General features: G+C 42.0%; 1 protein-coding gene across 4 annotated transcripts in view; it reads left to right on the forward strand.

Annotated features, from left to right (window-relative positions):
* The window catches only part of CCDC85C (coiled-coil domain containing 85C), a 188,742-nt gene extending 161,294 nt beyond the window's left edge, over window positions 1-27,448 (forward strand). For 2 of the 4 annotated variants that reach the window (XM_043982327.1, XM_043982326.1), the window contains 4 exons: window positions 8,957-9,061; window positions 20,861-20,956; window positions 22,504-22,602; window positions 25,923-27,448. In XM_043982327.1, coding sequence (XP_043838262.1) covers window positions 8,957-9,061; window positions 20,861-20,956; window positions 22,504-22,602; window positions 25,923-26,012 — 390 coding nt within the window. In that variant the 3' untranslated portion in view covers window positions 26,013-27,448. The remainder of the gene's footprint in view (window positions 1-8,956; window positions 9,062-20,860; window positions 20,957-22,503; window positions 22,603-25,922) is intronic. The other 2 variants (XM_043982330.1, XM_043982328.1) reach the window with 1 other exon arrangement.
* The last annotated feature ends 290 nt before the right edge of the window (window positions 27,449-27,738 follow it).

Here is a 27,738-nt window from a genome sequence, read left to right on the forward strand (position 1 = left end):
ATATGATGCATTATCATACATGTGTATATGTGTGTGTATGTGTATGTGTATGTGGGCAGCTAGGTGGTACAGTAGATGGAACGCTGGTCCTGGAGTCAGGAAGACTCATTTTCCTGAGTTCAAATCTGGCCTCAGACACTTGCTATCTGTGTGACTCTGTTTTGCCTCAGTTATTCATCTGTATAATGAGCTAGAGAAGGAAATGGCAAACCACTCTAGTATCTTTGTCAAGAAAATCCCAAATGGAGTCATTAAGAGTCGGGCATGACTGAACAACAACAATAATATGTGTAGATATGTGCATGCACGCACATATATGTACATGAATATACTAATATGCATATACATGTGTTTATTTTTGTGTGCATGTGTTTGTGCATGTATATGTTCATGTACATATGTGTTTGTGTATATACAAATATATTACATACACGGCATATTTATGTATGTATGTAAATATGTATAATGTTTGGACCATTAAAAAAAAAAGCCATGTGGCACTGAGTAGTGAAAGATCTATGAGGTCAATCTAGTCTCCACTTCACCTTGTTGGATAGACATGGTTTCTGTGTCTTCTGGCCAAGTTTTCTATCATTTATGGAGAGACACAGAATGTGTCTTACCCAAAGAATGCATATTACCGGACATCTGTGCATTCACTCAAATGATGTTACTACTACTGAGAAATGATACCTTAAGTACAATTTTATCTAGTCAAGCAATTTCAGCTCCTGCCTCATTTCAGGAGTGAAAATGAGGCGAGGTAATTTCATTTTGTGACTGAAGTGATAATGCAAATACCAGGGGGTTTAATTCGGGTCTAAGTAGAATAATGGTTAATCATTTTTGTGCATCATTAGTTATATTGCCAGTTAATGAGAGACCTCACATTTCTCCTGTCTGGATTTAGGACTTCATAAATCCTAGGATCATAGATTTAAAGCTAGAAGGGACCTTATAGATCATCTAGTTGGAGCTTCTTATTTTGGAGATGAGGAAACTGAGGCCGTTGGAAATCCAGCAACCTAACCTAGCTCGCAAAGGCAGAAGCAGTGGAATCAGGATTGAAATCTCGGTCGTCTGCTTCCAAATCTCTTGTTCTTTCCACTGCACCACACTGATAAGTTCTAGTCATATGTAAGCGTTTATAAATGAACAGAGTGCACATGGGAAGTAATTAATTGCAGCTTGTTAATTAAAAAGCTTCTATTTCTTAAGAAATAAGAGGTTTTCAGGATTTAACCATATGAATGCTACTTAACGAAGCCATTTCATTAAGGACTTGACTGTGTCCTGTCAAGGGGGATGAATCCAACTAAGAAGAAATGAGACTTGGGGGCAGCTAGGTGGCGTGGTAGATAAAGCACTGGCCCTGGTTTCAGGAGGATCTGAGTTCAAATCTGGCCTCAGACACTTAACATTTACCAGCTGTGTGACCCTGGGCAAGTCACTTAACCCTCATTGCCCCACCCAAAAAGAAGAAGAAGAGGAAGAGGAAAAGGAAGAAGAAGAAATGAGGCTCTGTGTGTCAAAGGGGAAAATGATGTTATTACTTATACCCAGAAAGTGGGGCTTGATTCCCTTAAGTAGTGAACAGTTCAACCATTTTCTCCTCTTTGTCTCTTTATGGAGGGTGCAGCCCCAGGAAGCTTGCTATTATTTAGATAGAACTGGGAATATCATAGGCACTAAGCACTTTTAAACTTGAAGTCACAGGGAGACAGATTATTAAGAAATACTTAATAGAGTTGTCTATCAATGCAAGGTGCTGCCCACTACTTGGGAAGTAGTGAGATCATTGTTAGTGGAAGGATGTTAGTTTGGAAATGGAATGATGAATAGAATGTTGGAGAGTATTCATGCTTAAGTGAAGGATTGAACTAAGTGACCTCCAAGTCCTTTCTACCTGTGACAGTCTATGTTTCTGATGTCCCTTATGTTCTAGTATTCTATGGTCCCTTCTAGCTCAATCATTCATCTTCTAAGTCAGACAGCAGCTAGCACCATGTTAACTCTAGGGCGTTTTTTGCATGTCGTGCCTTGTAAGATGATATGATAATTTCAAAAGGAAAAGTCCTGTTTTAGTGGATAGTTGGGAGACCTGGTTTCCGTAGAATCATAAAATCTTAAAAATTGGGAAGGATTTTGTGATTATTTTAGTCCAGCCTCTACTCAAGTCATTAATCCCCTAAAATATTTCCATCTCTGCTATTAAATAGCTATGTTATCTTGGACAAGTTCCTCTCTGGTCTCCATTTCCATACCTACAAAATGGCGCAGGAGTTGGGGTGTGTGTGTGTGTGTGTGTGTGTATGTATACTAATAGTTGTACCACCATTCAACTGGTCTTCATGTCTGTGATCTCAGAAGGCATCTAATCCAGCCTCTTCCCTCGTGTATAAGTCTACAACATGAACTTTCCCTGACAGGTGATTGACTAGCCTTTGCTTGAGCACATCCAGCCAATGGAAGGGAACTGAATACTTCAGTCCATTCCACTGTTACTCAGCTCTGGTTGTTAGGAAGTTCCTTACTATGTTGATCTAAATCTGCCTTCTTCTTACTTCTTTTTTTGGCCTGTGGTTCAGTATTCCAGAGGGGCAGAGGGTAGATTTAATCACTTTACTCCGTGACAGCCCATGACATACTTGAAAACAGCCATCGTGTCTCACTCACATTTGCTTTGCTTCATGCTAAACATTCTTGGTTTCTTCAGCCATTCCTTATCTGACATGATTCCTAACCCTCCCTCTTCCTGGTCGTCCCCCATCATCTCCTCCCCACCCTGCTCCTTCATTTAGAGGTCCAAAGCTTTGTCTAGCCAAGTGCTTCCTCAGGATCCATCTTCAACATATAGCAAAGGCATGTGTTCTTGGGGTCCTCTAGCCTTAACTTGTCCTACAGAGATGAGGCATTGCCACCTCCAAACAGACCAGTTATTTACAATTCCTCTTCCCAACAGGAGTTGTTGGCAGCTCTGAATCTTTGAAGTTTAGGGGTTACTTTCCCTTTCACTCTTTCTAGCCTTCCAGCTGAGAGAGATGATCTCTCTCATCTCTCCCTTCCTCCCCCTCCCCCCCACATACCAGTGAGAAAAGTGCTTCAGGATTAGCCACCCCAACACTCCTCCCTCCCTTCCCCTCCCAGATCTGGTCCCTTGTCTCACTATTTTTTTTTTTGAACATGCAGTCAAGCTTTAGTTATGAAACATTCCATTTAATTTTATTACTCTGATGATTTCCCCTTTGCTCCTTTGAAGTGGAAGATAGCATTTCATTCAGAAAGGAGCTTAAAGGTTGAAATGGAGCAAACGAGATGGAGACGGTCATGTGTTTCAGATCAGTCAAAATCTGGGAATGGTACTTGCTGTACCCTGAAGGAAAAATGAAACTTAATGAAGAGTTTTCTTGGGATTTCACTGATTTTCTTCTTATATCTTAGATCTTTGTTTCCTTTTCCTTAAACCTCTAGCCCCCTCTTATCCATCCCCCCTCACCCCTATCCCCTGCCTTCCTGGCAAGTCTCTCAGCCCTTTCCTTTTTCCCTTGAGTCCATGAGACTGCAGTGCTGGGATAGTTTGCTTCTAAAACGAGCCTCTTCTCATCATCTAAAGCCTTACTGGGATCTCACTGAACACCCCCAGCCTCTTTTCAGTAGGGGACCGTATGGCCCATTTGGAGACATACTCAGTGATTGATTGAAGTCACTTAACCCTGCTTTGGACCCAGAGTAAACTCTTCTCTGGTTTGTTTCTCTTTGGTGGCATGTTGAGGCTCAAACATTATTCCCTGCAGTGCCCAGTGTTTGTTGTTGTTTTGTGAGGTGAGGCGTGAGGGGTGAGGAAAGATTTGGAGAAAAGGAAGGATAGATACAGTTTTGGTCAAAGGAGAAACTGCAACTATTTGCCCAGACAGGATCCATCAGGACTGCCAAAGACTCTCTAAATGGAAAGGTCAATATTTAAAGTCTCCAACACCATAGTTACTTCAGGTTGGGATGGCAGGGGGAAAATGAACAATTGGAGAAGAGCTCAGGAAGGGCTTTGTATGGAAAGTCATCTTTCATCTGTGTCTTGAAGGAAGGGAGAGATTCTGTAAGGTGGAGATGAGGAAGGGAGTGCATTCCAGACATGAGCAACGGCCAGTGCAAAGGTACAGAAATGGAAGGTTGAGAGCTGTATGGGAGGAACAGAGAGAAAGCCAATTTGGCTGGACTAGAGAGTACGGGAAGGAAAACAGTGTATGCTGAAGCTTGAAAGATCGGGTGGGGCCGGGATATGGAAGGCTTATGAAAGCCAAACAGAGTAGTTTATTTTATCTTAGAGGCAACAGGGAGTTTATTGAATAGAGAAGTGACAAGGTCACATCTAAACTTAAAGGAAAATCACTTGAGTAGAGAATTGATTGGAGCGCAGAAAGACTTGAGGTAGGGAGACTAATTAGAGGACATTGCCGTAGTCCAGACAAGCGATGAGGAGGACCTATACCAGTATAGGACTGTGTGAGTAGTGTGCTGACAAATGGGAGAGATGGTGTGGACAGAAATGGCAAGACTTGTAAACCAATTGGATGTTGAGAGGCAATATATCGTAGTGGCTAGAGTAGCAGGCTTGGAGTCAGAAAGACTAGGGTTCGATTCCTGCCTCTAACATTTAGTAACTGTATGACCCTGGGTGAGTCATTTAACCTATATGAGCCTTAGTTTCCTCATTTTAAAATAGAAGATTTGAATGAGATGGTCTCTTCCACCTCCAAATCTGTGGTCTTCTATGTGGGACATGAGGAAAAGCAAGCATTTGAGGATGATCCTAAGGTTACAAACCTGAAAGATTGGAAATATGATGGTGCCTTCAACAAATGGGAGAGTTCAGTAGACAAGTGGGTTTAAAGGGAAGGAGGACTTCATGCTTGAGATATCTATGGCATGAATGTCTTTTAGTCATGTGCAATTCTTTATGACCCCATGAACCAACTGTCTGTGGTTTTTCTTGGCAAAGATACAGGCTTGATTCACCATTTCCGTGTCTGATTTTATGCAGGCAGGGTTAAGTGACTTGCCCAGGGTAACACAGCTGGTATATGTCTGAGGTCAGATTTGAATGCAGGGGACTCCAGGCCCAGTGCACTCTACCACCTAGCTGCCCCTATCTATGGCCTATTCAGTTTAAAATGTTCCAGTAGGCATTAAGTTATGTGACATTACAGCTCATGCCAGAAATTGGGCTTTGTGGGAAGAACAGCTTCTTTTTTTAGGTTGACTGCTTCCTTTGAGGAGGGAATGAGATTATCCTCTGGATTTGGTTGGTCAGAAGGACATAAGCTTTAAAAAGCCCAACCTATGGATAGATGGTGTTCCTGATGTTTGTCAGAATTCCTACCCCCCTGCAGACATCCTTTTGACTCAGCTGGCTGCCTGGAAAATGCCCGGGAGAATCCTCCCTCTAGGGAGACAGGATCAGAGTCTATTTGTAATGAATTACATCCTTTTCATCTTTTTGTGAGTAAATTTATTTTAATTGAATCTTAAGGCCCCCAAGTGTTTTCTTGCACTCTAAATCTCAAGCTTGAATTAATGAACCAGCCTGAGCTAGGTCAGGCCCACAACATAATGGACCTAATAGATCTGTGAATCATTGTAGTGAGATGATCAGTCAGCAAACACAAAACAAGAACAAGGTACCAGGCGTGGTGGGGAGAGCGGGGGATATGAAGAAAGGCAAAAATCAGCTCCTGCTCTCAGGTCTCTGGGGGGAGATAACACGCAAACAGCTGTACAAACAAGATCTGTGTACACGAGCAGTTGGGGGTAATCTCTGAGGGAAGCCTTGGAAGGAAGATGGAGGAGTGCAGGGAAGATTTCCTGACTAAGGTGGGGATATAGCTTACTTTAAGGAAGCTTAGAGGCCAGTGTTATGGATAGGAGGAGGGGGTAAGAAGACTGGCAGGGTAGGAAGCAGCTGGGTTGTGAAGGGCTTTTTTTTGGGGGGGGGGGTGAGGCAATTGGGGTTAAGTGACTTGCCCAGAGTCACACAGTTAGTAAGTATCAAGTGTCTAAGGCCGGATTTGAATTTGAACTCAGGTCTTCCTGAATCCAGGGCCAGTGCTCTATCCACTGCGCTACTTAGCTGCCCCCTGTGAAGGGCTTTGAGAGCCAAAAAGAGATTTTTTTTTTTTCTGATCCTTGAGGTAATAAAGTGCTATTGGAGCTTATCAAAGTGGGGTGGTGGTGGTATGTGATATTAGGAAGATTAATTTGACAGCTGACTCAAGGGGGAACCAGAGTGGAGGAAGACTCAAAGCAGGGATACCAACCAGCAGGCTATTACAATAATCCAGGTGTGAGTTGTTGGGGGCTTGTGCCAAGGTAATGACGTTATTAGAGGAGAGAAGCGGTGTATGGTAGGGCATGGGTAGGCTCTAGTGAGGGGTGGCTTGGTGACAGAGTGGATTGGGTGCCAGGCCTGGAGTCAGGAAGACCTGAGTTCAAATCCAGCCTTAGGTACTTACTAACTGTGTGACCCTGGGCAAGTCACTTAACCCTGTTTGCCTCAGGTTTTTCATCTGTAAAATGAGCTGGATAAAGAAATCACAAACCACTCCAGTATCTTTGTCAAGAAAACCCCAAATGGGATTGGAAATGGCCGACCAAAAAAAAAAAAAAAGGATGTAGTAAAGGTTTTTTTAAGGGCATGTTTGACTTTTGAGGAGGGATAAGGGTGAAAGAAGATGGAAAATAGAGTAAATATCAAGGGGAGGGAATAGGATGGAGGGTAAGACATTTAGCAATAGTAACAGTGAAAAAAAATTGAAGCAAGTTTGTCTCGAACACATAGAGAACTGAGTCAAATTTGTTAAAATGAGAGCTATTCCCCAATTGATAGATGATTGAAAGACATGAAGTTTTCAGATGAAATGATCAAAGCCACCTATATGGAAAAAAATGCTCTAACTCACTATTGACTGGAGAGATTCAGGTCAAAACAGTTCTGGGTACTACCTCATACCTATTGGATTGGATAATAGGACAGCAGAGGAAAATGACAAATGTTGTAGGGGATATGGGAAAATGAGACATTAATACACTATATCACTACTAGGTTGTTACCCTAAAAGAGATTTAAAAAATAGTTGAATTCCAAATTGGGGTAATGCCCATCAATTGGGGAAAGGCTGAACAAATTGTGGGATGAGATTAGGATGGAACATTATTGTGCTGTAAGAAATGATGAGCAGGATGCTATCAGAAGGACTTATAAAATATGCAATCCATCTACAGAGAAAGAACTGATGGTAGCTGAATACAGATTGAAGTATATTATTTTTTGTTAGTTTCTCTTTCTAAAGCTTTTTTGTCTGTTTTCTTTCACAACCTGACTGTGGAAATGTGCATGACTGCACATGTATAACTTATATTGAATTGCTTGAGTTCCGGGGAGGGGGGGCGGAGAGGGAGGGAGGAAGAGAATTTGGAACACAAAGTTTTAAAAACAGATGTGAAAATTTCTTTAAACATGTGACTTGGGGGAAATTCCAAATAAACAAATGAACGAACGAATGAATTAATGAACGAATAAGGGCATGTTTGAAAGTTGTAAGGAAGGAAGCAGTTGCTAGGGATAGATTGAAGAGCCAGGACTAGGATCTTTGTCTCCGTACTCTGCCAGGTCAGTGTTCTCACTGTACTTCTGTTTATATATGGCTTAGTTAAAGCACTTACACATATATCTCATTTTACTGAACGATTCTCAATTACCCCCACTAAAGTCTTCTTTAAGAGTATGGGGGTGATCCTAGGTAGCCTTTGTCAGTAGGAAATAAGCAAGAGATCAGATCAGGTTAGAAAAGTTTTGGCTTATGACCTGCTGGTCTGTTATCTGACTAGCTTAGTTAACGAGAGTTTATCACTATAGGGTTGGCCACCAAGCAGGGAACTTTTTTCAAGCCACAGCAACTCATGTCCAAAGTAGCCACAGTAGAATGGAGGGTTGTAACCTTCATGGGAAAGGGTGGAGAAAGAAGGAAACAGGTACACTGATGGAGTCAGTGACCCTTGAGGTAATCTGATTATTTCTTGGGTGTTAGATTTTTCTCTTAAGCTCAGCTTGACTTTAGGCTCATAGAAAGCTGAGGTTAGGTCATCTTGCTAATTTTTTTTTTAATCTCTTACAGTGCTGGGCATGATGGAAACACTCAATTTATCCATTATTTCTAGAATCATAGGATTTCAGTTCTAGAGAAGATCTTAGAAGAGAGGTTCCCAAACATCCTTTTCAAGTACATATGTACCCCTTTTTAAAGGAAAAAAATTAGAAGGATCCTGACATGCTAATTGTATCATTCATGTCCATTGATTGAGATAATAGATGATGACCAGATTACTAAGAATTCATTAATGTTTTAAATTTTTATTAATCACAATAGTATTTGACTATACTAATTATATGTTTATATGTTTTGCAAACTGAGGTTCAAAGAGTTTGTAATGTGTCAGAGGTGAGATTTGAACCCATGTCTTTTGCAATTCCTAGTTCATTGTCCTCACACAATACTACTTCTATATTTCCTTTTTTTTTTGGTGAGGCAATTGAGGTTAAGTGACTTGCCCAGGGTCACACAGCTAGTAAGCGTGGGATTTGAACTCAGGTCCTCCTGACTCCAGGGCTAGTGCTCTATCCACTGTGCCACCTAGCTGCCCCACAATACTACTTCTTATGGATTTGTAGACCCCCTTTGGAATACCTCTCTGTCTGCCCTTCCACTCAACCCTCCAAGTTCCATGGGCCACCAGTTAGGAAGCATTGTATTAGGCCAACCTCATTTTGCAGATGAGGGAAATTAACTTTCTCAAGGGAACATCAAGTTAATGGCAGAATCAAAACTAGAATCTAGACAAATGGAAATGTATTGCCTGTAATGCGTTTCACAGGATTTTTCCTTTGTTCTTCTTTCCCATGTAGCAGTCCAGTTCTGGGGACTTCAGGACTCTTCGGAAGGGGCTGTCCCCGTATCACTCAGAGTCACAGCTGTCATCATTGCCACAGTACCAGGATGCCCTGCAGAATGTAAGAACCCTCTGTGTTGGCCAGCTTGGGGGTGGGGAGGGAATTGGTGGACCTGGAGTGAAGCTTAGATAAGATGTGGAAATATACTAGAACCCTGGGGCTTAGTACTTTATGATCTTTATGTCTTCCCAATTTGCCACATGCCTGCTGTGTGACCATTGGCAAGTCACTTCTCATTTTGTTCATCTATATTACAAAGGGGCTTGGGGACCTCTAAGTTCTGATAGAATTATGGGCCTCTCAGCCTAATGGAAACTTTTCACAAAGTTAGACAGAATACTTTAGTCTGAATCAAGGAAGTATTATTACCACATGTGGCATGGTACAGCCAAATAATGTCTGGATTTGAGGACACGAGAAGGCTCCTGGTGAGGTTTATATCCCTATGTGACCTTGGGGAAGTCTTATCAACTCTATGAGCTTCCATTTAGTCATCTGAAAAATGAGAGGATTGAGCTAGATGACCTCTAAGATGCCTTCCAGACTAAGTATATGAGGTGGCATAATGGTTATAGTGCTAGACATGAAGTCAGAAAGATCCAGCCTTGAGTTCAAATCCAGACTCAGATACTTACTCTGGACACGTCATTTAATATCTATTTACCTCAGTTTCTTCATCTACAAAATAGGACTTCTTATAGCACCTACCCCATAGTATTGTTGTGAGGCTAAAATGAGATAATATTTATAAAGCATTTTGCAAACTTTAATGCCTTATATAAATATCATTGTGGGCAGCTAGGTGGCTCAGTGGATAGAGCACTGGGCCTGGAGTCAGGAAGACCTGGGTTCAAACCCAGTCTCAGACATTTACTAGCTGTGTGATCCTGGGCAAGTCACTTAACCCTGTTGGCCTCAGGTTCCTCATCTGTAAAATGAGCTGGAGAAGGAGATGGCAAACCACTCCAGTATTTCTGCCCAAATGGGGTCATAAAGTGTTGGTCACGACTGAAAAATGACTGAACAACAATAATCCTGCTGTAAGGTTGCATGTGTGTACATATGCACACATACCTACATGCAAATAAGTCGATTCCTACTCTTAAGGGGTTCGCTTTCTAATGGGGGAAGACAGTACTTCTTAAGCGTTGCTGAAGGGGTAGGGAAGAGCAGGAAGGAGGGCAGAGGGAATGGGTGCCCATGATAGGGTATGGTAATAGACTGTAGGAAGTGGTGTGGTGGCCTGATTCCCAGCTAGACAAGTCAAAAAGCTCACCTATAAGAGCCAGAGCAGAGTGCTAGTTTCCAAAGGGTTGGAAGTAGTTGGAGGCAATCGCTCATATATGCTGTTAATTTTGGGGGGGAGTGGGGGTGTACATATTGTGGATACAATTGGGACCTGCACAATGTGTTTAAACAACACATATCAATAATAATTTAAAAGAGAAACCATAAAGGATCCACTCAGTGGTTTGGAGGCCTTTGGAAGAATAACAGCACAGTGGCCACAGCTTGGGCCTGTGGAACAGTTTGTAATTCTGAAGCATTTTACATACAGTCTCTCATCTGATCCCTATAATGCCCCAGTGTGGTTTGTAGTGCATGTGGTCTTCATTTTATAGATGAGCAAATGGAGACTTGGGAGAGGTGATGGGATTTGCAGAAGGGGGTGGATACAGCTGGTGAGTCGCAGGAGGGTGGCCTCACGTAGAGGCCCCCTGCCTCCTGCTACATCCAATTGCCTAACCATAATCTAGGCACAAGAGGGAACTCCAGGTGCTGGGCACACAGCCCCTGCTTGGCTCAAGCAAATGACTCTCTGGCTGGGGAAGACCAGTCTTAAACACATGAAATAGGCAGGGAACCGGGACTAATAACACAAGATCATTCCAAACCCTCCATGTGAATGAGTGGGTCAGATCACTCATCTGTGAGAGGACACATGTTGCCTCTGGGATGAGGGGTGGCAGGAGGTGAGGTTGAACATTTGGCAAAGAGGCAAGAAGGTCTGGGGAATCAATATTGTGGCTTCTGGGGGGGGGGCATCTGGGGGAGTGACTCAAGGAACAATGTACTGGAAGAAACTCTGGATGAGGGGTGGGGAGCCCTGGGTTCAGTTCAATTTAACAAACATTTTTAAAGTGTTTCCATGTGGAAGACACAGGTACAACAGTTTCTGCCCTTAAAGGACTAAATTCTTGCTTAGTGGGTATAGGGGACTGTGCATACAAATAAATGCTAAGGATATATAAAAAGATCAGAAGACTGATAATGCTCAGAGAGATCAGGAAATCCCCCCTACCCCCCCCAAGCTGTGCTTTGGGGGAGTTGGGGATTCTGTGAGTTAGAGGTGAAAGGGAGAGTGCATTTCAGATCATGTGGACCACTTCTTCAAAGGCAGGAGCTGGAATCTTGTGTACAGGGAACAACAGCTGGCGAGGTATCTTGGCTCTGTCACTTGGGTTACTTCTCCCTTTCTGAGCCTTAGTTTCTTTATCTGTAAAAGAGAGGACTTGAACTCAGTGACCTGTAAGATCTCTTCCAGTTCTAACAGTCTATACACATGAAAAAGACGGACGTGGGGGCAGCTAGGTGGTGCAGTGGATAGAGCACTGGCCCTGGAGTCAGGAGTACCTGAGTTCAAATTTGGCCTCAGACACTTAACACTTACTAGCTGTGTGACCCTGGGCAAGTCACTTAACCCCAATTGCCTCACTAAAAAAAAAAGAAAAAAAAGACGGAGGTGGAAGGAAGTGAAGACAACCTTTCTCCCCCCCCCCCCTTTCACAGCATATCCTGACTGCCCCCCCCCCCTTCCCTGTACCCTGTATTTCCAAACCTTGTGTGGCCCCACACAATGGAGGCTGCATTCAGATCACCTAAGGAGCCACTTTGGCAACAACCCAAATACATTTAAGGAGTTGATTCTGGGGCATCTTGCCTAGATCCTCAGGAACCCAAGTCCTAGAACTGAAAACCTAGCCTTTCCCATCCTATCCCACTTATACCTGTGGTGCATGGTTGGAGAGAATTTATCACAAGAAACAAATGCAGTGGAAAGAGATGATGTCGTCTCTCAATGGTCAGAGAGGGGAGACATCCATCTTCTGCCCCTGTCATCATGCTCTGTGCAATCTTGGGTGAATTGCTCTTGGGGCCCTGCTTTCCCTCTTCATAAAATGAGGATGCTGGATCAAATGATCTCTAAGGCCCCTTCCAGCATTGCCATTCTGGATGCTAACTTCCATTATTCTTCAGTTCTTTCTATCACTTAAATTTTTGAGTCTAAGTGATGTCTCCAAAATAGAAACCATGATTGACAATTACTGTTTCGTGTCACTCGCAAATCCATTTTGGGGAAAGCTTATTTCAATTGATCTCAGTTTTTTGACGAGCTAGACAAAGATTCCCCCTCCTTTTGGATGGGATGTGATGTGGCTGGTGGTAATGGGGGTGGATGTGCATTTAAATAAACCGTCTGCTTGTGACATATGGCAGGTGACCAGGGTGAGGGGCAGCATGACTGCAAGTGACAAATGGATTCTGGGCAGTGTTTTAACAAAGATAGTCAGCCATAGATATCCTTAACCTCTGAACCATAGGTTAGTTTCATTATAATCTTGCACTACTGGAACTCCTCTCCTCTCCGGCCACATTTGAACTCAGGTCCTCTTGACTACAGAGCCTGTGTGTTCTATCCACTGTACTACCTAGCTCCTAGTTACTTTTTTTTTTCTAGTTACTTTTTTGATAAAATATATTTGATAGGAATATGGGAAAAGATGCTACTGCTGTTGCTGCATGGGATAGGAGAAAAAGTAGGCCCAGAAGCCAGTAGGACCTGGGTTTGAATTCTCCCTCTGACACATGCTGGCCATGAGTTACCGGGTAAAATCATTTAACTTCTCCTACTCTGGAATAGTGGTATCAAACTCAAATAGAAATGGATTGGCTGCATATCAACTTATCTAGGTTGTATTGTATTGTTATTTATTAAGAAAAAACAAAACAAAACTTCCCAATTACTTTTTTTTTTTTTGGTGAGGCAATTGGGGTTAAGTGACTTGCCCAGGGTCACACAGCTAGTAAGTGTTAAGTGTCTGAGGCCGGATTTGAACTCAGGTACTCCTGACTCCAGGGCCGGTGCTCTATCCACTGCGTCACCTAGCTGCCCCCCAATTACATTTTAATCTTGGGGGCTGGGGGTAGAGTTTGACCCCTCTGTTCTAGGCATCTTTCTAAACCCATAAACTGCGGATGAGGTGCTGACCTGCATTGGCAGAGGGAGTTCCTTCATCTGGGATTTATCTATGTCAATGACATCATAGGTCTACTGTGTATCATTAGTATTGTTATTACTACTGTTGGGGCTCCTCTTTCCAGGATTTTCCCTTTCTATATCATTTTGGGCAGCTGGGTGGCACAGTGGATAGAGCACCAGGCCTTGGAGTCAGGAAGACCTGAGTTCAAATATGACTCTGACACTTACTAGCTGTGTGACCCTGGGCAATCACTTAACCCCATGTACCTCAGTTTCCTCATCTGTAAAATGAGCTGGAGGAGAAAATGGCAAACCACTTATTCCAGTGTCTTTGTCAAGAAAGCCCCAGATGAGTGAATAATATGACTTAATAACAGCAATAGCAACAGCACTTTCTAGTTTTCAAAGTACCTTCTATTCTGTTACCCTGTGTGATCTTTACAAAAGTTGGCAGAATGGGTATGTTCATGACTCAGAAGAGAGAGATGACCTACTCCAGTAAGTGAGGGAGCTGGGATTCTTCCTAGTTCCCCAGCTTGGTGCTTTCTGCTGGAGCCGGCAGTTTTCAGAACCAGAGTGTGGTCTATGTCAGGGAGAGTAAAAGCTAGGATCTTCAGCAAACTTGAGCTTAAGTTCCTGGTCATGAATCCTGGGATGAGTCTGGCGGTCTCCCTGATTGACTCCTAGGACGAAGCTGCATTTGAATTCTCCACCATGTTCTTCAGGGGAAGAACATTGGTCTGAGTAGTAGCCATCCTTGCTTTCCTTATATTTCTTTCTTTTTTTTTTTTTTTTTTGTGAGGCAATTGGGGTTAAGTGACTTGCCTAGGAGTCACACAGCTAGTAAATGTTAAGTGTCTTGAGGCCAGATTTGAACTCAGGTCCTCTTGAATTCAGGATGGGTGCTCTATCCACTGTGCCACCTAGCTGCCCCTCTTGCTTTATTTATTTATTTATTTTTTAAAGTGAGGCAATTGGGGTTAAGTGACTTGCCCAGGGTCACACAGCTAGTAAATGTTAAGTGTCTGAGGTTGGATTTGAACTCAGGTACTCCTGAATCCAGGGCTAGTGCTCTATCCACTGCGCCATCTAGCTGCCCCTCTTGCTTTACTTATAATTGTTCTTTCTCTTCTTCGGGGCTGGGAGCAGAATTCAGGCAAGCTTAATATGAAAGGAAATGACCTTTGGAAGCACAGAGTCTTGCAGCCTCATAAAGCAGCTTGTCCAGAATGGGAGTGAAGGAAGCTGAGTTGTGGACATGTTGCGATAAGGGACAAAGGATGGAATGGTTTCTAGTAGGATGTTGGGCAGGGGAGAAGAGGAGGGTGCTGGGACTTGGGGTCTATGAGAATTGGTTGAAGGAAATGGGGATGTTTCTCCTATAGATGAGAAAGCTTAGGGGAGCTGTGATCCCTTTATTTAAAATATTTGCTAGGTCATTGATTGAGGAAAGGTCAGTGAAAAAGTGGGAAAAAAAATGCTGAACATGAGTTGGAATCCTGGTTATTATCTGAGTGACCTCTTGGGTAAGTCAAGTCACTCAACCTCTCTAGACCTGTTTCCTTATCTAAAAGATGGAGAGGTTGGGCTGGACCAATAAGGTTCCTTCTAGCTCTAGATCCAGGATGCTTTTATCTCTATACTACTTCTAGAACAGGGACTAGACTTCTTCAACCCAGCCCAAATTCTGATGGAAGACCATCTTTGTCCTGTAGTAGGGAGGTGGTTATTTGCATGTTGTCTCCTTCGTTAGAATATGAGCTCCCAGAGGGCCTGGATCATGTATTTGCCATTTTGTTTTTGTTTTGATCCCTGCTAATTAGCACAAGACCTGACACATAATAAGCACTTAATAAGCATAGGGCAAGAACAACGAAACTACATGATGGCCACATCAGAAAAGGTTTGTGTCTTTGTGCACCTTGTATCCAGCACCCCTGTCTCAGGAGGTGGATGATGGTAACACGCTTCACCCTAGGTTCTCTAGGGACCTGGTTGTTTTTCTTTACATTTTAGTTGTCCTTCAAATTGTTCCTTTGATTCTTCCACCTTTCACTCTGCATCAGTTCAGATTTTCTGATCTTTTGTCATTTCTTGGCGTGCAATAATATTTCATTACATTTTGTTCAGGTATTCTATTCTCCAATTATTTAAGAAAAATATCTAAGGTATCCCCTTTAAGTCTAGTTTGCTGATTCCTTTCTCCATTCTTCCCCCCCCCCAACCCCTCCCCCCTTCAGAATCAGGAATTTTGTTTTGTTTGTTGTTATTTCCTCCCTGCTATTATCTTTCCTTTTCACCCTTCCCTATCCTTGCTTGAGTTTATGTATCTCCAGGCTAAATTGTGTGTGTGTGTGTGTGTGTGTGTGTGTGTGTGTGTGTGTGTGTGTTATCTAGGGGGGGGGGGCGGCATTTGTCCATGTCAGTTAAGAGGTTAATCTGATGCCCACCTCTCCATACCCTCCCTCCATATTTGCATGCTTTTCTCATATACCCCATTTATGAGAAATAGCAAGTTCTACCTCTTTCCTCTTTTCTATACCAGTGTATTCCTTTTAACATTCCATCATTTCCTTCTTTTTAGAACCATCAGAACAGAACAATCTAACCCTGGGTTCTCCATTTTCTTACTTAACTTCCTCTATATTCTTTGGAGATATTACAGTTCTGAAGGACACTTGCTTCTCCCCCATTAGAATGTTAGCACTGAATCATCAAACAGCTCATTCCAATTGCCCAGATGGGGGCAGCTAGGTGGCGCAGTGGATAAAGCACCGGCCCTGGATTCAGGAGTACCTGAGTTCAAATCCGGGCTCAGACACTTGACACTTACTAGCTGTGTGAACCTGGGCAAGTCACTTAACCCCCATTGCCCTGCAAAAAAAAAAAACAAACAAAAAAAACAAAAAACCAATTGCCCAGATGAATTACTGTTTTAGGTTTCTCTGGACTTTTGAGTGTATATTTTAAAGATCCTGTTCATTTCTGGGGGGTTTTGTTTTTGTTTTTTAATCAGAAATGTTTGAACTCAGTAAATGGCCATTTTTCTCTCTGAAAGATTGTCTGTAGCTTTGAGGGGTAAGTTATTACTCTTTGTTGTAAGCCTATCTTTTTTGCCTTTTGATATATATATTCCAATATATTCCCCATTTATAGTAAAAGCTGCCGGGACCATGTGATCCTGACTGGTTTCTAGGTACTTGAGCTACTTCTTTCAAGATGCTTGCAGTATTTTTTTTTTTTCTTTGACATGGAAGGACTAGATTTTGGCTGTCACATTCCTGGGAATTTTCCTTTTGGGATTTCTTTCAGGAAGTGATAGGCAGATTGTTTTTAGATTTACTTTGCCTTCTGGTTCTAATAGATCTAGGAAGTTTTCCAGGCCTTTTCTTTTTCTTTTTTTTTTTTTAATTAGGGAGCTCAATGACAAATTCTTTCTCTTTATTTTTATTTCTTTTAATTTCTCTTTTATTTTCCAGATTTATTTAACTTATTTCCAATTTGTTTTTGATTTCAGTTATCTTCAGTTTTTCAGTCTTTTGAATTTGTTCTAATATTAGTTGTCTCATGGAATCACTAAGTTCTGTTTAATATATTCTAATTTTCAGAAAGTCTATTGCTTGGGTAAAGATGAACACTTTCTGTTCCAAGTATTTATTCTACTTCCAATTCTGTCTTCAAACTTTTATTTTTAAAAATTTCTTGCTTCATTTCTTCCAGATAGTCTTGTAGTCCTTGTGGAAAATCTGGTCTTCCATTAAGATTTTCTGTTCCCAGTTGTTACTAAGTTACTTTGGGAGAGATTTCTAGATTTACAGTAATTTTTTGTACTGGTTAAGGACTTTTTTTCATTTACTAATTTATCTGGATTTAATCCTTAAATTGGGGCTGTGGTAAAAACAAGACAAACAGAGCTAGCCTGTCCCCCACAGCACTATTGCATAGTGTGGTTGGCCCTGCTTGTTGGCTCTAGGTCACCTGGTTTACTAGGCTGACTTAAATCTCTTGAGGCTAGTGCCCTCTGGATCTTTGAGGTTCAAAACAATAGACATTAGGGTCCCTCTCTGGCTTCTCAGGACCGAATGCTGGGGACCTTAGAACCCCTGAGCCTAGGGCATATTGGTCTAAATGCTGCTCATTGGTTGCTGTAGCTTGTTAAGGCTTACAAGGTTTCTATCTTAGGGCTTTTGCGGGGAGCCCTTTACTCTTAATGCAGAGCTTTGTAGGCTACATGTGTTTCTTGCTCATTTGGAATATACTGTGAGGCTCCTCAGGATGGTTTCCTGTGCTGGTACTGACTGCTTTTGCTATTGAGTGGCCCCCTTTCCTGTTCCCGGGAGGTTTTTGACTTGCTTTGGGGCAGTCCTATGGTGGTGGAAGGATTTATTTACTGTGGTTTCTCATTGGCTCTCTTGGTCATTACTAGATCTGGTTTGATTTTTAATTTTTCTCAAGTAGGTATGTAGAAGAAGCTGGTTGGTTGGACTCTGTTTGGGTAGCTTTCTTGGCCAAAAGTTGTTTGCTTTCCTGTGTTAACATGACTTGCCAAAGATGTTTCAGGAAAGATAGTAGAACCAGAAAAGATTTGAGAGACCTTATCATTCAGCCTCCTCATTTTATAAAGGAGATAGTTGGAGGGAGTAAAATTCAGGCCTAGAACAGCCTTGAAAATTCTCTTTGGACTTCAGTGGTCCCGACTTCTCTTGAATTCCTCTCTTTATCTTCTTTTTCTTTCCCTATGGCCCTAACCCCTATCTTCTTCCTGCCCATAACCACATAGAATCAAATACTGATAGCACATTGAACTAGGAGTCAATTTATTAATTCTCAAAATTTTTGGTTTCAGGACCCTTTTATGCTTTTAAAAATTATTAAGGACCTGCCCCTACCTAAAGAATTTTACTTATGTGAATTATATCTCTTAGTATTTACCCTATTAGCAATTAAAATATTATTATGAAAATGATTTTGACCTTGTGGACCTCCCGAAAGGATCTCGGGACCCCAGACCACACTTTGAGAAGCAATGAATTAATCAATGAACACACATTTATTAAGTGCCCATGTGCTCCAAAAGAGATAAAAGAAAAAAGGAAAAGACTCATATGTACAAAATTTTTTGTATTTTTTTATAAAGGCAAAGAACTTGAAATTAAGAAGGTGCCCATCAGTCAGAGAACGGTTGATCAGAATCATAATGTAATGGAATACTACTATGTCATAGGAAATAATGATTTCAAGGATTTAAAAGAAATCTGGGACAGAGTTAAGTGAGCAGAACCAAGAGAACAGTTTATATAATAACAATAGCATTGTAAAGACAAACAAATTTGAAAGGCTAGAGGACTGTGATCAATGCAATGCCAAAATATGATTTCTGGGGAAACCAATGATGAAGTATGCTACATGCCCCCTGACAGAGGGGACACATATCAGGATTTAAGATGAATATATAATACAATACAATACAATATATAACATAACATAACATAACATAACATAACATAACATAACATAACATAACATAACATAACATAACATAACATAACAACATAACATAATATAATACAATACATTTTATATACATACATATAATATAGTAATATAATAGTGTACATTTTGGATATGGCAATGGAGGAATTTTTTTGGCTTCACTATGTTGTTTTTCTTTTTCCTTTTTAAATGAAGGTAGGGGAAAGAGAGGTTTGAGAGAAAGAAAATAAATGTTTTTAAATTCAAAACCTTTAAAAATGTTTTAAATGTCTATGTGTTAGCCACTAAGGACACACGTGCAGAAGAGAAACAGTGCCTGCCTTCAAGAAATTTACATTCTACCAAAGGGAGATAGCATAAATACAGTAAAACAACCAAAAAAGGACTTAAGCCAGAGGATGTGCGTGTGTGTGTGTGTGTGTGTGTGTGTGTGCATGTGCATGTGTTTGTGTGCTTGCACGTGTGTGATAACTGACTTGCTTCAGTTCACACAGCAACTCAGCTGGGAGAATCGGAAAAGCTCTCTCTTGAGGGAGGTAGTGCTTGAATTGAATCTTAAAGGGAGTTTGGGATGGCACCAAGATTTTGAGCCTAGGTGACTGGGAGGATGGTGGTAACTGTGGGGGCCAAATTTAATATATGGGTGGCTCGCCTAAATACTGGGGTCCCAGAGATAATGAGGGACCTCTAGGTTTAAAGCTCCCTCCCCTCAGAAACTGCCTTTTTAGATATTTCTCCCAGGCCAATAAGAAAGGAGCCTTACAGCCTCTGTTCCACAGATGCTTTATTAGGGAGAATAAAGTAAACAGCAAAGGTGAAATTAATGAAATCAAAGACAAGGAAATAGGGAAAAAGAAATACGGATAATCCTCCTAGCTCTAACCTAAGTCTATACAATCCCCAACTTGCTTCCAGTTAAGCTAACTCGAAAGAAAGCAGGGCTTTTGTGTTAACTCACTACCTGAGATGTCTGTTCTAGCTGCTCACAACCACCAGAAGGGAAGAAGAGAGAGCACTGTGGAAGAGACTCGGCCTCCCCTCAGCGACTGTCCAATCTCCCTCCCCCAAAAGGGGAGGTCCTTCAAAATCTGCCTATGGAGAGAGGTTTCTCCTTCTGACCTCAGTAGCATAAGTAACTTCAGGGCAGGCTGGGTGTGGCCCCTCCCAAATGAGTCAGCTGAATCCTAATAATTTTGCCACATGTTCTTGTCGATAATAGAAAAATCCCGAAGAAGGGAAGGTTTGCAGAAGAAGATAATGAATCCTGTTTGGGGCATGTTGAGTTTGAGATGCCTATAGAGCATCTGGTTCACGATGTCTAAAAGGCAGTTGGCAATAATAGGACTGGAGCTCATGGTTAAGAGTGGTATTATGCTATTGTACTAATCCAGTTGAGAGGTAATAAAGGCCTGGAACAGGGTGGTTTTGGTTTGGGTAGAGAGAAAGGGACAGATTTGAGACACATCGAAGAGGTGGAATTGTCAATATGGATGCAAGTGGCAAAGGTCTCTGTCTTCCTTCCCCTCACTTATCTTGTGCAACTTGTGGGGGCCCTTTTGGTTGTTGTTTTTCTTTTCTTTTTTTAAGTTTATTTTTGATTCCAAATTCTCTCCCTTCTTCCTGCCCTTCTCATATCCATTTCTTAAACCCTTTTGGATCTGAGTTTACTTATCTGTAAAATGGGCAGAGAGGGTGTTTGAAGTAGACAGCTTCCAAGATTCCTATGAAGAGATGATCTCTAAAGCTCTTTTTAAGGCTGACGTTCCATGATTTTGAAGTCCCTTCTGGTTTTGGCAATTTATGGTTCGATGATTCTAAGGTCCTGTCTACCTCTTGCATCATCAAAGACTCATAGAAGCAGAGTTGGAAAGTCCACAGAGGTCACCGGGTCATGAATCCTCTGAGTGACATCTTCAACAAATAGCTCAGGCTGCAGGATTCTGTGATTCTAAGACATCTTTCAGTTCTGAGAGTCTAAGTTGCCATAATTGTTGTCTTGACCTGCTAGTTTTGGTGGCCATCCTGCCTAGCAGGGACACTTGGATGCTTCAGACTTTTGCTGAGAAATCAAAGCTAAGCTAAAAGGTATAATTACTTCTCCACAGGGTCCTGCTCACATGACAGCCGAGCTTTCTTCTTCTCCTGCAGTGGGCTATGTCCCTATGGGACAGAAACCTGAGGCAGTAGTGCATGCTATGAAGGTATGTCTCTGTGTCCCTTTCTCCACTCCTCCCTTCCTCTCTGCTGTACATATAGAGAACACCCTAGACCACAGTAGCCTAGGAGTTTATATCCCTGATGTGCCACTGGCTCTCTGTTTGAACATGTAACTTCTCTCAACTTTTTGTCCTCATTGTCTTCTCCTTCTTCCACAGCCACGACATATTTCATCCCCTGAAAAACCTCTTGTCATTCATTTGGGGGAGAGAGACAGAGACAGAGACTCTGTGTGTGTGTGTGTGTGTGTGTGTGTGTGTGTGTGTGTATACACACATATATGCATAATATTTTATATTTATTTATATTATTTTGTTTTGTTTTGTTTTGTTTTGTTTTTGGGTGAGGCAATTGGGGTTAAGTGACTTGCCCAGGGTCACACAGCTAGTAAGTATTAAATATCTGAGGCTGGATTTGAACTCAGGTTCTCCTGAGTCCAGGGCCGGTACTCTATCCACTGCACCACCTAGCTGCCCCTATTTATATTATTTATAATACATGAATACATACACATACACATACAGAAACACACACTATCTATCTATCTATCTATCTACTTTTTTTTTTTTGCTGGGAGATTTTCTAAAAGATCTCTGAGGAGTAGGAAGTCTTTTGTGTTGTCTTCATGCCATCTTTTTGTCGTTCTAGAATATAAGAAGCAATGTAGCTTCTTGGAAGTAGTAGGCAGGATGACCCAAGTCCCAGTCCTAGTTCTTTCACTCTATAAATTTGGAAAAATCACTTAACCTCATTTGATTTCTATAAAACAGGGAGATAGAACTGCCTCCTTATTTTCCTTACAGGAAAATTATGGAAAGCAATGATAATATCAATAACAATAATTCACCTTTATATGGTCTTTCAAGGCTTAAAAGAGCCTTCCTTGCAAGAACCCAAGATCATTTTGGAAATGTGCAGGTTTTATACAAACAGCAGTGGCCATTAGAATCACAGATCATAGGTTGTCAAAACCAGAAGGGGCTGGAGAGTCATAAAATGTAGCATATCAGAGCTGGAAGAAATCTTGGGAATCATCAAATCCAACCCTCTCATTTGATGCATGATGAGACAGACCCACAGAGGAGAGAAATCACTTGCCCCAGGTCACATACCTAATAAGTGTCAGAGACTAAGTTAGATCTCTCTTATTAGAGCAGAGCATGGTGTAAATGTTGAGCAACGGGTATAGGTGGGATATGAAGAGGAAGGAGGATGTCAGCGTTGGGAGTAACAAGCCTGGATTTTATACTGAAAAAAAATGTGGAATCTCATGATGAATTCTAGACTATAGCTGGTCAAGGAATAATTACTGGACATTATCAAGAGTTCTTTAAATACAGATCACTCAGTCCTCAAGGGCTCATAAATATCTAATTAAGAGATGAGGAGGGAATGAAGGTATTTTCAATTTATCTAGCAATTGCAACAGAATCCAGGGCTGGAATGCTGAGTTTAAACCAGTCTAAGTGTAAACTTCAACTGGAGGAAAGAAATATGCCCTAATAACCTTTGTGCATCCATTTGCTTCTAGGTCTTGGAAGTTCATGAAAACTTGGACAGACAGATACAGGACAGTTATGAGGAAGACCTGAGTGAAAAGGAGAAAGCAATCGTCCGTGAAATGTGCAATGTAATGACCTTAAATTCTGTGGGGTCTTGGGGAAATTGTTCTCATGGCTCTTGCCCTACTCTCTAGAATGGATAAGATTTGGGTTCCAATTACCAAAGGGCACTTGGATATGTCCTCAGGTCATCATGTGCAAGGCAGGATGGTCAGATGGGGGAAACCTGCCTTCCAGTTCCAGCTCTGTCACCTGTTAGTTGTGGACAAGTCATTTGACCACTATGGGTCTCAGTTTCCTCAAGTATGAGATGGGGATGAAAAAATCTTGCCTTGCCTCCCATACAAGGTTGTTAATAATGAATGGGAATAGGGGCAGTTAGGTGGCTCATTGGATAAAGCACCAGCCCTGGATTCAGGAGAACCTGAGTACAAATCCGGTCGAAGACACTTGACCCTTACCAGCTGTGTGACCCTGGGCAAGTCACTTAACTCCTTATTGCCCCGACGCGCACCCCCTCCCCCCCCAATAAATAATGAATGGGATTTTGACATGTAAAAGGTTGATTGAGAAATGACTTTTTTTTTTTTCTGGGAGGTTGGAAACATTCAGATTTTTAGAATGTTAGCATTGCTAAAGGCCTTGAGAGATCATCTTCTAGCTTAAGATTTATTTTACAGAGAAGTGAACTAAGGCTCAACGATAATGGCGGCTAACATTTTAAGTGTCTCCTGTAAGCTAACCAATTGTGTGACAGGTCCTGTTTTCAAAAGGCACAGCAAGTCCATAGCATATATAGTTTCAGAGCTGAAAGGGATCTTAGAGGCCATATCCTAACTCCTTCATTTTATAGATGAGGAAACTTAGGCCCAGTGAGATTAAGTGACTTTCCAAGGCCACAGAAGCGTATTGCAACAAAGGCATGATTTCCACCCAGGCCCTCTGACTCAAAAGCCAGTCTTCTTTCCCTTGTACCATGTTGCTTCTGAGTTGACCAGAATTCAAATCTGATTGGTTTCCAGGTGCCCACTTTCTTCTTCTTGTGGGCAATGATGTAGCTAAGCAACTTGCCTAAGGTCATACATGTAGACTCAAACTCAGATCTCTTAACCACAGCTCTTTCCACTACACCAAGAGTTGACAAATATACAAAAATACAAAGGATTTTAAAATGCAAAAACCATTCTTAACTTGCAGGCCATACAAAAGCAGGTAGCAGGCCAAATCTAGCCAATGGGTTGTAGTATACTGATCCCTGCACTGCCCCATAAGGCTCAATGCTCGCTCTTAGTCACCTGAGCCCATAGGCAGGATTGGTCTCCTTTACTTCAGGAGGGGATATTTCTGTGTATCCCAGAGTTTGTGGCTTCCACTATTCATCCAAAGATCAATTCCTGTAACCTACAGGGAAATTCGGGGAGCCGCCATTTTCTTGGGGGCAGTGAGACATAATAGAGACCTGGCTTCATAGTCATCTCCAGCCTCTGACCATAGTAGCTATGTTACCCTGGGACATTCACTATAAGGTATAGATTTACATTTGTAGAGGGTTTTGTTTTTGCTTTTTAAATTGAAAATGTCCCACACTGATGGGGAAAAACCAAAACCAAACTTGAATAAATATGGTCCCTGGGCTCAGATGCTTCTTGTAAAAAGGTAAGTGCTGCCCTCTGCTGTCCAATGCCCAGAGGAGAGGCTTTGTGTTCTTGGAGTTCTGCTCCTCCTTTAGCCACATACTTGAGGCTATTGTGACCAAGGGCAAATCATTTCACCTCTCTAGACCATGATTTCCCCCATTGTTTCAAACATTTGAATGCATTTGAATAGTGCTTTGTTGTTGTTGTTAGCTGTTTTCGGTCATGTTTGACTCCATTTGGTGTTTTCTTTGAGAAGATACTAGAGTGGTTTGCTATTTTTTTCTCCAGCTCATTTTACAGATCAGGAAACTGAGGCAAACAGGGTTAGATGACTTGCCCAGGGTCACACAGCTAGTAAGTAAATCTGAGACTAGATTTGAATTCAAGTCCTCTTGACTCCAGGCCCTAGCATGCTATGCACTCTGACACCACATTGCTGCCCTTGAATAGTGCTTTACATTCATTTATCTTTATCTTAAAGCAAGCTGGCGAGATCTTCGCAGGTGAACAACCTGAGGCCTAGACTTTAAGTGACATACCCAGTTCATAAGTGGTAGAACTAAGATGGTGACATGTCTCCAGACTTGCCAGTCCAGTGATCTTTTTATCAGGCAGCATCTATTTAGTGCCTTTCTGTGTATAACAATGGATGTAGGCCACTGTTCACAGTGAATGTAATAACAGCAGCATCTTCACCCCCAAGGAGTATCCTTGTTTAATTTTATACAAGTTTGTACAAGTTGTATATGTCCAGCTTTAGAGAGATGAGACTCTGATAAGATCCCTTCTCTCTGGGGTTCACTTTCCTCATCTGGAGAATGATAAAACTGGAAATAGAACTTACAACCCAAACATTCCCTCAATTCTGTCTATACAGCTGTCCTCATGGGGAGAATTGAGGGGTCTGCACAGGGAAAGAGAGGGCATCAGAGCAAATTATATAATTAAAAGATCCTTGCCTTGAAGTCCTTGCCCATTCATCTCTGCCCTTTTCCATGCCCCCTCAAAAAAGCCCATTGTCCACCCCCCCACCCTCACGCCCACCCCTGTGGTTATTTTTCTTAGCCATCTTGGAATTAGAGTCAGGCCAGAAAGCTCTTGGATCTTTATGGATTAGTTTGCATTTTGGACGAGTGTTGCCATCTAGTGACCTTTCTTAATAGTACAGGCATAAAGACCTGAACTCAGAAGGTGCAAATTAGTAAGTAGAAGAAAACATCAGCAGGAAGGACAACCGCTATGTGCCCATTTCTGTGGTGGGACTTCTGAGAAACACAAAGTCATAGAATTTTGAGATGGATGAGATAATAAAGTTATATTCCTTCTGCAGGCTTCAGTTTCCCCATCTGAAAAAATGAAGGGGGGAGGACGGGGGACCAGGGTTCCTAAGGTTCCTTCCTGCTCTAACATTCTCCGCTAAGGCATCTACTGTGTACTAAGGCAGTTTGAAAGCTTGAAGACTAAGACTAGCCATTCCCCACCCTCCCCTTCCCTGCTCCGACTCAAGTCCCAGTCTGTACCACATGGGCAAGTTCCTCTCCTGGGGGTTCAGCTTCTCTTTAAAATAAGGAAGCTGACTCTCCAAGTTCTTTTATACTTCTGCCATTCATTATTATAGGAAACAATTAGAAAGCTAGATAAGGCATTTGGTAACTGAGACAATAGTGTGGTCAATGAATGACTGAATGGCAGGTTGCACTAGGTCAGTAGACATGGAGCTTTATTCATAGACTTGTCTCTGTTTCCCACAGGTTGTATGGAGAAAGCTTGGAGATGCTGCAAGTTCCAAACCTTCCATCCGACAGCACCTTTCAGGAAACCAGTTCAAGGGGCCCTTGTAGGAGCTTGTGTGTGTATGGGGAAATGACTTCTTAGCAATGGGACAATGGGAGATGCACAAAAGGAAGGGACCTCTCACTTTCTGGCTGCCGGAATTATTTTTGTGGTATTCTTTGTAAATATGGCAGCTTTGGCCTAGGGTACTCTTGAGGTCCTGGGATGGCTTTTCACTGGTCCTGATTATCCTGCTTCAGAAAAAAACCAATTGGAAAGTTTTTGATGGTGTACTGACACCCCTCTCGCCTGCTTGAATATATGGCCTGCTTTTTCCATCTTTGGTACTGACAATACCCATGAAATGGCTTTTTCAAAAGTGAGTTGGAATGAGGTGCAGGTTCCTAGTTGGATTGTTCAAAACATAGCCTAGAAGTTCCACTTTCCTTCTTGGGGTTGTCAGCCATGCAGTTCCTGGGGCCATGGTGGTATTGGGGGGGGGGCAATTTCTGATAAGCCTACTATGTGCTCTTAGAATCCCCTAGGGGAAAAGACCCTTGAGATATTCATCTCATCCCCTCCTGTCTCATACTTAATCCATCCCAGAAACAGCCTAAGGAGATAGATGCTGGGCTTCTTTTGTTTACTTAGCCCAGAACAAAGGCTACCATGTGTTTTATCTTCCTCGTCTGAATAACTTTCCTCATGATACCATGTACCAGAACACCAGTTCATGCTTCACATTTATGTCTTGATAAATCTGACAACACACCAGCTTCCTTTTCATAGTCCAGGTCCTTTTTTGCCATGAGCCAGGTAGTTTCTTTTGAACTTTGAGGTTGAATACTCTTAGGCAAGTAAACAGCCCTCTCTCTCATCAGGGCTTGGAATGCTCTGTGAAAACACCGGGTAACTGGTCCACAGCTGTCCGTTAGTATTAGTTAATTCAAAGACCAAAATGAGTCTACCTATTTTCTATAGCCTTCTTTATCTCCCCACTAAGTCTTGGTTGAGAACTTCAGATCTCCAAGTAATTTATAAGTGTAGGTTTTCTCCTTCCTACACTTTCCACCATAGTTCTTCCTTAGTTTGCTGTGGTTCATTCCTGGGTGCCCCAGACATTAGAGATGAGTCTCTCCAGAGAGTGGATGATCAGATGAAATAATATTCCTTTGCTCAGCCCTTAGCGGAAGTTTTTCTGGCTTCAAAGGGCTGGGCAAGTCTTGTACTCTGCTGACATAAGACTTTGAGAATCCAAGGAGGTTCTCATCAGTGGGTCACGAATTGATGTTTATAAAACTTCAAGGGTTTTTATTCTGCTCCATGGAATTGCTCCTTGCTTGGCTTCTTGATGATCTTGTACCACAGGCTGCCCTCTAATTCAGGGATGTTTTAGTCAGATGTAATTGAAAGAAGGGAAAACAAAGGTCTCTGCACAAAGTATTCATTGCCACCTCAGGAAGTATCCTCTGTGCTTGAGCGTGCGCACGCGCACACACACACACACACACACACACACACACACACAATTTTAGAGTTGGAAGGGACTTCAATTGCCATCTATCTAGTCCCCACCACTTGACAAGTGGTCATTTGGCCTCTGCTTAAAGACCTTCAGTGAGGAGGAAATCTAATTTCCAAGGCAGTCCATTCCACTTTGGGGCAATTAGATAGCCCTAATTATTAGGAAATTCTCCCCCCCCTCCCCCCGACCCCATCAAGCCTAAATTTACCTCTTTTTGTGATTTCTACCTATTGCTCCTAGTATTGTTCTCTGTGGCCAAACATAATGAA

Source organism: Dromiciops gliroides, chromosome 2, assembly GCF_019393635.1.
Source record: "Dromiciops gliroides isolate mDroGli1 chromosome 2, mDroGli1.pri, whole genome shotgun sequence".
Lineage (NCBI taxonomy): Eukaryota > Metazoa > Chordata > Mammalia > Microbiotheria > Microbiotheriidae > Dromiciops > Dromiciops gliroides.